At 40.8% G+C, this 12761-nt stretch overlaps 1 protein-coding gene across 2 annotated transcripts; it reads right to left on the reverse strand.

The window, feature by feature from the left end:
• Positions 1-8229: 8229 nt before the first annotated feature.
• Positions 8230-10651, reverse strand: LOC139642325 (probable G-protein coupled receptor 141). Of its 2 annotated transcripts, none has more exons than XM_071517131.1 (2): positions 10481-10651; positions 8230-9647 (listed from the first exon to the last, which is right to left on the reverse strand). In XM_071517131.1, the coding sequence occupies exon 2, from the start codon at positions 9639-9641 to the stop codon at positions 8700-8702; it is 942 nt and encodes a 313-aa protein (XP_071373232.1). In that variant the 5' UTR covers positions 9642-9647; positions 10481-10651; the 3' UTR covers positions 8230-8699. The 2 variants fall into 2 exon arrangements, with proteins under 2 accessions (XP_071373232.1, XP_071373224.1); XM_071517123.1 differs by having other exon boundaries at positions 8230-9651.
• Between the last annotated feature and the right edge of the window lie 2110 nt (positions 10652-12761).

Genomic DNA, 12761 nt, shown 5'->3' on the forward strand with positions numbered 1-12761 from the left:
ATGACAATATACATTGTAAATCAGGTGCTCTATGCACAGAAAAAAAATCTATTACCCATTTTTTGTATCACCCCTACATGCAAACTCTAAATGATACATTCAATGAAACTTCAACATGGAAAAACTATAAGAATTTGGGTCATATGGAGAAGAAATCAGAATATTTTATCTCCTTTGTGGAAACACAGCTTCAGCTATGTTGTCAGGGTGCAGGAGGGAGGTTTCTCTACCTTCTTTTTTCATGCCAGCCCTGAAACACTTGTTGAGTCTGCAGAAACGACACTGGTTCCGCTTATCCTTATCCACGATGCACTGTCTGCTGAACCTGGGTATACAATGGTATAATATGACATGACATGACATGACATGACATGACATGACATGACATGACATGACATGACATGACATGGCATGACATGACACAACTCAGTGCAATGCAACACAACATAATGTAATGTAATGTAATATAAAGTAAACTAATATAACGACGCAACATAATGTAACACAATGTAACATAAGATAACAAGGAAATACGTTTTGGAAACTTTAAGTGTTATCCTCAATGATTTTAGTTAATGCATGACTGATGACTGTGCATTATTTTTGATTATCAGATAAACAAACAAATAACATAACACAAGGTAACATAATGTATCACAACATAATGGTATAACATGACTTGATGATGATTTGATGCAACAAAAATGTAATGTAATGTGTGGCAATATGACATAAGATAGCAAAGGTAACAACATATTGCAGTGCAATGAATGATGTGATGTATTGTGACGTGACATGAGATAACATAACATAACATAACATAACATAACATAACATAACATAACATAACATGACGATACAACACAACATGACAACTGAACCACAAGTTATCAAGAGTTACAGAGTAGGCATAAAATAAGTTTTCCATTTAGGTAATAAATACTGAGATAGCCAAGGCTATGATGCCTGATCATAAGTTTGTATATGTAGATGAGTATTTACACTTGCAAGGTTTCGACATTTAGACAGTTACACACATCCATATATGAAACATTTCTTGTCTGGATCCGCTTGCATGTATAACGTAAGATTGTGCATTCCTTTTTTTTGTATCCGTGTACAAGTCTCTGTATGTGGATTAGTGACGAGTGTATGTAGGTGTGTATGTGTGTTTATGCAGCTATCTGCAAGCTCCTGAGCGTGTATGTTTAGGTGTGCGTGTGTGTGTGTGTCTGTAAGTACGTGTGTACCTGCAGGTGTAGACGTGGCTCTTGCGTATGGAGCGTCTGAAGAAGCCTTTACAGCCGTCACAGCTGGAGGCTCCGTAGTGTTTCCCTGTGGCTTTGTCTCCACAGATCGCACAGTTACTACTGACCCCATCTGGCCCTGGTAGACTAGGCTCTGCTGGCATGCTGTCTGCAACACACACATAAGCACAAAGGCGCATGCTCATATACACATACAAACACACTGTAATCCACAAATACTCTCACAATGACTAATGAGTCATTTGTATATGCACACACACACAGTAATGAGACATATGCATTGTATATACACCCACAACATGCATACTTGATGTAAAATAATGCACATTTCTGATGGTGTGTTCAGATAGCAAGCAACCACACTGACCACTGTTTAAGCTAACTAATTGGTAGCTTCAGCATCAAAGGTGTTACTATTGGAAGAATATTCAATATTAAAACATTTACCTGTGAACCAGAGATTTTGCCCAACAGTTAAACCTGTGACCATACTTTTCATTGCTGACAAACTGGCAACTGCTATTAACATAAGCCAATTTGTCTGAGATGCTGAGAACATAGAAAACAAACTACTGGCAACTGATTATTAGGGAAACATCATCTCTATGAGTGAGTGATTTGGTAGACAAATGTGTTTCACTAGGAAACTATCGTCCATATACTGCATGGGTTGGATCCCAGTTCACACTATACAGTAGCATCTCTCTCCTCTCACCCCTGCACTCTATACTGAATGCACAAAAAATACTTTTTCTCTCTATGAAATAGACTGACTGGCTGAATCCAAGTTAAGAGTTTACTCTTTGATTTCACATATTAAATTCAGTTCATTTATAAAGAGGAAGTTAATGAGGGATTTTTAAGCCTTGATACAACTGAGTTTTCGGTTGGGGACTGCACTTGTTTTTAGGAAGGTGTTCATATAAGCATAAAAGCATATAGGGTAGTATTGTTGTGGTATTGTTGGCATCATTGTCAGTGTCATTGTTTTTGCTGTCATCTCTCTCATCATCTCCATCACTGTTGTCATCATCATCATCATCATCATCCTCATCATAATTGCTGTTATCATCATCATCCTCATAATTATCACTTAATCAAAGCCTAATGACCAGCTGAGAACAATAGTAACCTAACATGCTCATGTAAAAACCCAAAATGTATCAACACACACACACACACACAACACACACACCATCTATACCTCCCTCCCCGAGTCCCACCCCACACACTGTGCCAAGGAGGTCAATGTTCGACTAACTTTCCATCAGCCCTCTTGCTGTCCATGTGCTGAGGTGACATCAGTATATCAGTGAGGTCCCTGCCTGGTCCTCAATAAAACCTCTTTATGACACATACCTGCAATTCCTGCCTAAATTGTTTTATTAACATTCTGATTTAATGCTTCAACCATTTTCTTTTCTCTGCACCCGCCCATAGATTTCCACTTCCAAATTCTAACCAATAGGCAAGTGGAATTCATTTCCACCAGTCAGATACATGCACTGTCACTAAAGGCCAATATTAAAATGTCATGACAGTTTCCAAGTCAAATTTCCAGTTACAAGTCAATTTTGGTATACAGAGCCTGTTATGAAAAATAACTACTTTCTTCAAATAACTCAGTTTTCCTTTGTTTGGTTTCAGTTCACTTCATCAGTTAAATCATAGTCTCATAAATGAAGCCATATCTGCTCACCCAACACTGGGGCAACTCTTCAAAAAAAGTATAACCAATACGGATCTATTAAGTCTGTTCTCTGCCTATTTTCTTTCTGTATGTGTAGCTCAGCTAATCAGTAACCTGTGGATGAATGATAGCAAGTTGAGGGAGTACTGAAGAGTTCCTCAATGGGAAAATGTAATATTTTGTATTTTAGTCTTTTACTTTTCTTTAACAGGTACCCGTGTTGTTGTGGGAAATGTTTTCTATTGGCAATTCAGTTAACCACAAGTGAACATGGCTTGGTAGCATTATTAGTTAACAAGGATCTTTATGATGGCTGGCACTGCATTGTAAGTTAGTATGCAGGTTGAGGTGACCATGGGTTTCAAAGAAATAGGGATGTTCACCTAATTCCACGTATTTGGAATAAATCTGGTCAATATATTTTGTCCATCAATGAGATGAGTAATCTGCTCATCTGTCAGTAGTATCAGTGCTTATCTGGAGGGTGTGTGTGTGTGTGTGTGTGTGTGTGTGTGTGTGTGTGTGTGTGTGCATGCACGCGCGCTTACCTCCTCCTCCATAGAGCACCTCTGCATTCTCAAAGCCCAGTGTGCTGTATGAGGGATCCAGGCCTTCACAGTAGTTGGCCACTTCCATATCTAACAGAGATTTACTCTGAGGGCCAGGAGGATACTTCATTCCTCTCTCACTCTCGTCCTCCTCACACCTTCTTCTCAGTCCCCCTCTCTCTGGCTCTTTTTGGATACAATGCACTTTTATGAATCCTTTTCTTCTCTTCTCTTCTCTTCTCTTCTCTTCTCTTCTCTTCTCTTCTCTTCTCTTCTCTTCTCTTCTTTTCTCTTCTCTTCTCTTCTCAGTTCTATCCGTATCCTTCTCTTCACTCTACTGTTTCTCTTTCTCTATCCTTCTCTTTCTCTCTATCTGCCACTGCCCCCATGTAGTCCTTACAGACATGACAGTGGATCCCAGGTATAGAGGATCTATAATCCAATCTGATTGGGCGATGAACAAGGAAAGGGGAGGAGCTGTGGCTAAGACTTCTCACCTTGTTGCACATTACTTATCTGTCCTTCTCTCTCTCACTTATCACAGGGATGGACAGATAGCAGAGGAGGAGATATTCCCCTTCTCCCTCCCTGCCTGTCTTCTACCATGAGGCAGGCTTCATCAGATTTTGCAGGACTGGCGCTAGATTTGTGCGTGCGTGATTGCATGCACAAATGGGTGTTTGTATGCGCTTGCATGCAAGAAGCATGTGTGCGTGCATGTGTGTGTGTGTGTGTGTGTGCGTGTGTGTGTGTGTGTGTGTGTGTGTGTCCTTCCCTGGCCGCCTAATCTAATCAATAGTGGAGTAATAGCACCACCTCCTCAGCAGATAAAATCTATAAAGAGACAAAGTGAAGTGGAAAATACTGATAACTTCCATTAACTCTTCCACAAACACACTTGCCTGGCTTTACATCCAACCCAATAATCTTTACTCTTATTCCAAATAAACTGACCATATAAACAGCTCAACCCACAGTAACCTCACTGACCCCAGTCCAACTGAAACTTTACAGTGTTTACGATTTTCGTTTTCATTTTTGATCAGTCAGTCAGATTTTAGAATTACCCAGTGGGGTATTTAATCCATGTGGAACATTTTTCAAAAAAGTTTTGGGCTACACTTGGTTCTGGAATTTGGGTTTAGTTTTAGTTTTAATCCCATCAAATGAGGTAAACTGTTACAATTGTCTGGGCTGTCTTTATGCCAAAAAAATATAGATATTTGTAATGCACATGATGATGCAGACTTTTCAGACCTGGGTGATTTATTTTTCTTGCAGTGAGGGCATTTTCCCAGGAGTGTGGGACCATCCGCTGAGTGTAAGTGGGGGAAAATGCTGAAACTGCTTAATTATCAGTAGCCTAAGTAACAGCCCAAGTATGTACAAAATTTCATAGGTCTCACGTGAATCTCTTTCAGTTCTGCAAATATTTTTTCTCTGTAAACAGTGTATGTGGAAGTGAAATGGACATTAAAAATCAGCAACACACTTTAAAGCGTGTTAAAGAATTGTCAACCAGCTCTCCCTTCTTTCAGAGCAGGTGAAAGACTGCTATAAACACGCTGTAATTTACCATCATAAACCAGTTAAATTGTCCTAACCCACCCACCTTACATCGAGTTTCATGGCACTAAATATCATTGTGCAGCATAAAGGTAATCAGTTTCAGCCATTGTATCGGAGAAGGTTGTAAATGATAAGAGGCTATATTATAGGAGATTTGATGCCTTACATCAGTGATGAGTGGGCCAATGAAAAAAGCACTCATGTGAGCAGGCATGAGGGTAATATACAGTATTGTCAGTGTAGGTATGCCAGAACACACATTATCACTGATTACCTGCTGGATATAAAGAGAGAGGGCTATTAGTATCCAGTCGCAGTGTAATACACTCCCCAATGAGTTCATATGGGGGAGGGAGGGAGAGAGAGAGAGAGAGAGAGAGAGAGAAGTGATAGAGAGAGAAGTGATAGAGAGATTACACTTTAACCAGGCAGTGAGGTCAAGCCTCCTGACTCATCAGGTTTGGAGAGAGTGAGGAAGTATTTACTCTTTATAATCACGTTCACAGGCCCCCAACACACAGAGGATTGACACATAGCACTCTAGCAATCAAAGCAGACCTAAACATGAGGGTACTGATACATCAGATATGATGCAATACTCCTTCATAATATAAGCAAAGGTAAGAAGGCACAAACTTGACTTGCATGTTAGAAGAAAGAGGGAGTGAGTGTGGGTGTATAATTGGGTTGTTTTCTAAGTAGACCCATGTACACAAAAGAAACTGAGGCCAGCATACATTTAGGTTTAAAATATAAAGAGAAAGCAAGACTGAATGTGCTCTTTGCTGTAGGATCGGTGCAATAGAAGAGAAATTCTAGGCACTACACATTAATACATTTAAAATTATTTCAATCCATGCTTGCATACTTTTTGAATATTTGACAAACCATACTAAGCACTTGATTTTTTCCTATTTGGCTAGTGATACAGTATCACAAACTTTGAGGCTGATCACGTGTATTCATGCACACCTCATGTAGTTTAAATATATTGGAAACCATAGTCAACCATCCTTTGGTGCAGTCCTATATCCAAGAGGGTTCAACAAACTATAGTATGGGTGTTAAGGGAGTTCCAGCAAGTCAGGTGAACAACTTCCATCTCATCGTATCTATTGGCAAAACACTGCTTGTATACTTTAAGTTTTCAATATAATAGAGAGATCAAAATGTTCCTTATGAATTACACACTAGCAGGTTTTACAGTGATTAAGTCTTGGATTGACTTCAACTGAAAACAGAGCAGGACTTCTGACTGAGGAACCTTGTGTCCGCCTAGCAACCGAAAACTCTCTGGGGCCATAAAACCCAGAGCTAATAGGCTATCTCTGTGTGAACCGGCCATAATACTGTCGCTTCTATTTAGACTTGAGTTTTTAATTGTCACAGGTGATGACCAGCCACCCAGCTGGCCTGGAACACCAGAAAACTGCCACTTCCTGATACCTGAGTAACAGTATGAATTTTAATGTAGCTGCGTGGCAACACAAGTTATCTCCCTAAAAGTTCACTGAAGGAACACTTTTACGGAAATGAGTAATAAAAAAAAAGCCTGACAAAGATCTTTGTTAAGAGAGCTCTTGCGTTGGATGTGTGCGTATGAATAGAAAAGTGTGTAGGAGGATCAGTTTCACTCATTGTGATGAACAGCAGGCAATTTCGTTGAATTTAACAAGTTACAAGCAGGCCAGGTAAGTTGTTGTTTTCCCTCAGATTTTCCCTCAAAATCCATGGTCACTGAGGCGGATTCAACAAGAACATTGTCATCCTCCTTCATCCTTCCTGTTAATATCGCCACCTAGTGATAAGTCTGAAGGCTATTTTGATCAATAATATTCACCCTGTGAACACCGGCAATTCACCCCTTATCACTCAATAAGGGAAATTCAGTGTTTGCATGCATCTGATGGAGAGGTTGTTTACATGTATATTGTCAGTGCACTGCACAAACCTCATATATCAGGAGATATTTGGTGATTTTCCCTGCTAGCTGATGTTCCCAACCAAAATGCATGCAAATATTCAATGTTTTGGTTTAGTCCCACATGGGTTGGGGGTGTCAGCTGCCAATTACACTAAGTATAAACAAAAGAAGAAAGAAACCTTGGTGATACAAATTTCTTAGACACTGATTATATGAATGCCTCAGTAGTCTCAGAAAAACACAGCTACTGTATTTCCGTCTTACTGCTTAGTGAGCTATCGCTCTATAGCACTCCACCTGTTACACATTAAGTTCTAGTACAGAATGTTAAATGGGTTATCACATGATCTTTACAGCACTGCATGCATGACAAAGTGAGTCTATCTTATCTGTTTTCACAAAACACAGTCTGTGGACAGACGGGTGAGAACACTATCTCATTTAACGTGCTCAAGAAAAAGCAAGTGAAAAAAAATAGCAGACTTCGGCAGCCACATACTATGTATCCTCCCATCCAATAGTATGCTAGCTCTAAGTGAGCGGCAGTTGAATGTGTGTGGGGGGGTACCGCCGCATTTCCACCACAAAAATACAAAACCACGTGATTCAACAGTGCTTGTTATTAAACTTCCTTGAGGAACTACGAAAGGTAATCTCTCTCTCTCTCTCTCTCTACATAAACAAAAATGCAACCTATAATTCTCTTTCATTCAGTGGACACTTTGCATTTGAATGACAGGATCCTCTGTAGGAGACATTTTGCTTACCTGTTTTTCTGTTTCCGTCTGGGATGTGCATTTATCCAGGCGTACCCTTGTCCTCCGGTAGTCAGCGGGCCTCAGTGCGACATTAGTCTAGGCAACACTGGCAGCGGGAAAATGGTGAAGGTGTTGCGACAACATTCAGAGGGAAGGTAGGAGAGCTGTGAGGCCTATAATTCATGGAGCGACACATTGGATGGCGCCGCCATAGCCCTGTCATTAGATCGATTTACTAAACAAACTCAAAGTAGGGTGGGGATGTTAAACAGTAACCCAGTGCCATAAAAACCAAAAGGAAAAGGATCACCAGGTGTGTGTGTGTGTGTGTGTGTGTGTGTGTGTGTGTGTGTGTCTGTAGGGGCCTCCAACAGCAACTAACCAAGGGCAGAAGGTAAGAGATTCAAGGGGTTTGAGGTAATGTTTCACAAAATAATGGTGAAAAAGTAACAATTTTAGACATTTATTTCTCTTCTCGACTGTAGACCAGAACACTTCAACTATGTACACAAAGAAGGTAAGTGTTTGCAAATACACTGAACTATAGTTGTATCATTTTTCATTTTCTCCTCACATTTCTCGCACATGGCTTCACATGTTTGATGTTAAATGAGAGAACAAATAGTCCACAATTATTCATTCCAAGCCAGAACTGTTGTATTTATAAAAAAAAAAAAAAGACCAGCAGATGGCAGTCATGTATTTAAGAATCCATTCATTTCAAGTCAAAAGCAAAGAGCAGTTAAAGCTTCTCCCCAAACCTGTACCTATTATGTATGGTTTTACTAAAAGCAAAATAAAAGCAATCCTTTTGAAACATGTCAAAGTTCCAAAATTTAGATGATCAGAAGGTCCATCTCGTAGTACTTCAAAAGACCTCTGGATCTGGAACAAAAGCGCATACTTCAAACTTCTCTATCTTTTTTTCTGTCTCTGCCTCTCTCACACAAATAGACGCACTCCCCTCCCTACGAAGGTGAGCATATCCAAACAGGTCAAAGTGGTCAGACTCAGAAACACCTCATTGACAGCCTGCAGCTTGAGGTGTCCTATGTAGTGCAGCCTGAACATGTGGTAGGGAACGAAGCACACCATCATGACCAGGGCAAAGCACAGGCTCTTCAGCTGAGCCCAGAACTCCTGCTGCGAGGTGCATCCCGGCCCGTGCTCCCTGTGTAAAATCAGCAGGACGTTGGCTTGGAAGACTGTCAGCGTGGTGGCCACCACAATGATCACTATGCTTATGGCGTAGTTGAACACCTTGGCAGCGTTGGCGCTCTCTATTTGACTGCCAAACTGGAAACAATGCGTGACTTGGGTTTGGTGTGTGCTGCTGCTATTGTAGTTGTGCCAGCTCCTGTCATTCTCATCCTGTTTGCCGTAGATGAAAAAGAGGACGCAAGGGACCGTGACGACCACCACCATCCACACCGCCACGCTGATAGCCAGCGCGTGCATCTTGCGGTAGAACTCCACCTGCTCGGCTTTGCGGTAGAATGTCATCAGGCGCGTGACGAGGATGATCACGTAGAAGATGAAAGACATGTACATGTGGACGTGGATCATGGCACTGACGATTTTACACAATCCAAGGCCCAGGCCCCAGTGATTGTTAGCGTGGTAGTAAATCCTGAAGGGCACGGTGAGGAGGAAGAGGAAGTGGGTAAAGATGAGGTTGAGCACGGCGATGGTGGTGATGGATTTCATGCTGGACTGGAGAATGTGCGCCATCAGGCCGATGCCGATGGTGCCGCTGAGCAGAACCACGGAGTAGATGGACAGGAGGACCGCGTGGTACTGAACGGGATCAACCGGCTTCTGGCCGATGGAGGTCGCTTCGAGGCCTGGGGTCGCTGGAGTCATGTTGGAAGGGAGCGTGGTCATGCTAAGCTATCTTAAATTGAGAAGGAGAGAGAGAGAGAGAGAGAGAGAGAGAATACACAGGAATAAGACAAAGTGAGCAAAAAGGGATGGAAGGGCAGATGATATGATATATCGAGGGCTTGGAGCCAAAGGGGCATACATTTTGGGCGAGCATGGCAGCATGGTCACATCATTTTTAGTATCCTATTCATATCCTAATTAACGGCAGCTGATCCAAGTTTGATCAAAATTTGTTTTGGCTCTCCTGTAAAATCTACTATAACGCACTTACGCCCCTTTGACTCCAAGCCCTCGATATATGATGTTATGATAATGATAGAGAAATAGATCAAGAAAGGTTAAAGATGCGGTTGAAACAAAAATGGTGAAAGAAAGGAAGAAAGAAAGAAAGAAAGACATGACTTGACAATGTGATCAAAAACTGATATCTGATATCGCCTATGTGTTACACTTAGACAGGAATTTGCCTACATTACACAGTATAATTACATACCTCACAACTGATTGCTCACATAACGTCACACACAACCCAGATCAAGACATTAACCAGTAATATAATGTTAGTCTTAAATGCTGTCTCGCATATCTTTGACTGGTTATAAGAGCACACATATAATCAGTTTAACGGGATAACGGGATTAAAAATGCCACACGCCATCCAGAGTGCCTTCCTGATTCAACCCAAGCTGAATTATTACAGCATTTTAATATTGTGAAGTCTTGAAATGATCCTAGATGCTCTTCAGAGTTTAATCACTGAGTATGAGTATGAGCGATGTTGCAATGGAAAGGCATCATTAATAAACAGTCAAAAGCAGAGAATATCCCGGTACACTTACCTTTTGGTGAAAGAAGAACGGGCCGTTGATTGTCTCTGCGTGAGCAAATGAGCCACAAAAGTGTGTTTTTGAGAGTGTGTATCCTCTAGGCTACATCACACTATCTTCTACTTCTACAATAGAAGAATGGTGAAGTTCTCACAGTGTGTTGATGAAGGTGTGAATGAGGTTTCTGTTTGAGAGGGTACGAACAAGAATGTGTTTGCGTGTGTGTGTTTCTGCGTCCATGCATACCAATTGAGAGTGTGCAGGCGTGAATGCGTGTTTCTTTTTGTATGGCAGCTTTCTGGTCCGCGAAGTAGAGTTTATGAAAATGAGCCTGCATGTGTGTATGTGTGTTGTCTGATACCATGGTATATTTTGGTATTTTGCATACTGTGTTTGTGTACAGGTATGTGTATGTGTGTGTGTGTGTTTATGCTCTGTCAGACACAGGAGGTGGTTGCACACACTTGGCGTGATAACCACATGGTTTCCTGCTTCTGGTCATCGCTCGACACACACCAGTTATTTTGTTGATGTCAGGTCTACATTATGCACTTAAAGTCTAATCATTAAAGACCAATACACATAATATGATGTGCTGTGAGTGAGTGAGTGAGTGAGTGAGTGAGTGAGTGAGTGTGTACATTGGGGTTACCAAGTGGGGACCTACCATCACAGATGACACAATACATTTATCCCACAGCACCTCCAGAAGGCTGGACAGTAAATTAAAGCATCCCAGAACCCAAGTACAGGATGTTTAAGACCCTTCAGATATAATAACGTAATGAAACGGAAACTGTACAGTCTAAACACCTATTACAGTAAAACCGCTTTACATCTAATTTGAATTAAGGTTATTGTGCAAAACACCATCTGCACTGTAAGAGGAAACCCACTGAAATGTATTTGCAGATACATTGCCTTATTGGCCAGGGCCTACAGGTTCTTAAACGTTCTCAGCATGGAACCCAAATTAAACATGCCCCAAGCTCTTTTATAACTATTAAAACTATTAACAAGTTGATTTTACTGTCATGTGTGGATCTCTTATCTTGTGAGCCGATTCAAGTCCCAAACAAGGATGAGGTTGAGGATAAATTCAACTAACCCCAGTTTATCCACCTCTTTATTTGTGAAATACTTTACTCACCATATTGTGCAAACATAAACATAAACTATTTTAATATAAATGTATCATATCTAGTAATTAACATCAACTAGTTTGTCGCCAGCTGGAGATCATAGTTTACCCACCTTTTACATCACTGATCCTTAACAAACCAGGGGGTAAACTGTCACCCCTGACCAACTGGGTTGTTATTCTACAAAAAGGACAAGTAGAGACATAGAGCAAGAAGTCAGTAGCCTTAAAGTTTAATGGCAGTGACCTGTGCTCAGAGTGACTGACTCAAAAGAGAAGTGAGAGAGGATGTGGCAGTGCTAGCTATTGATAGATGTGAGAATCTCCCCAGTGAATACCTCAGCTAACACTAAGGGTCGGGTGGGAATTAACCCCAGTCCCAGACTAAAATGTCCTTTTAAACTGGATTAACAATAATTTGCTTTCTGGGTTGTGGATTGAAATAGTCACAGATTTAGCTCAATCTAGATATAAACGATTTTCAGAACAAAGATCAGTGCTACTCTGGAAATAAATAATAATTAAATTAAATCTCCATCCAACTTCAGATTAATGCTGTTTGTCAGGTGAGACAGTTTCCATCCCGTTTCTCCTGCAATTCCACACATTTCTGGGCTTTTCTACGTCCATTCAAGGTTTTATGAGCATCCTCAGTCCAGAGCTGTGTGTTCTCAACCTAATGCAGACTGACAAATGTTAATTGCTCCTCTCTATCACTGATTGATTCCATACAGCGGTGATTCAGCCTAGAGCCAGTTCATGAAAGCTTTTACATCTGCTGTTCTAAACACCTATGAGGGTTCCTCTTTCCTCACTTCCCCACAGGAAGTGATGCGTTTTATGTTTATAACAACAGTGGTTTATTCAGAATGTATGAATGTATGAATTTAAGAAGATAGAAGAAATATAAGAAGCCACAGTCTACATTGAGTGTCTTTATTATTACAGCATGTTGGGGCCAGTATTGAGTGCAAAACATCAAAGGAATGACCGCTCATCAGCAAAGGTCACCAAAATCAAGACAAACAAGAATCTGGCAGATTATCTCTTTAAATTTTGTTTCATTTAATCAAGGACTCCATAGTCCAGAAGTAACTAATCTGAAGTTAGGATGTGTTGCAGAAAGCCACTTTTTAAGACGTAATTAACCAA

Source organism: Centroberyx affinis, unplaced genomic scaffold, assembly GCF_046629955.1.
Source record: "Centroberyx affinis isolate AG114_WGS23_722 - 3 ecotype Tasmania unplaced genomic scaffold, CSIRO-AGI_Caff_v1 ptg000040l_1, whole genome shotgun sequence".
NCBI classification, from domain to species: domain Eukaryota; kingdom Metazoa; phylum Chordata; class Actinopteri; order Beryciformes; family Berycidae; genus Centroberyx; species Centroberyx affinis.

Excerpts from the sequence above, each read along its gene's own strand:
- LOC139642325 (XM_071517131.1), bottom strand. The coding sequence starts at position 9,641 with ATGACCACGCTCCCTTCCAACATGACTCCAGCGACCCCAGGCCTCGAA.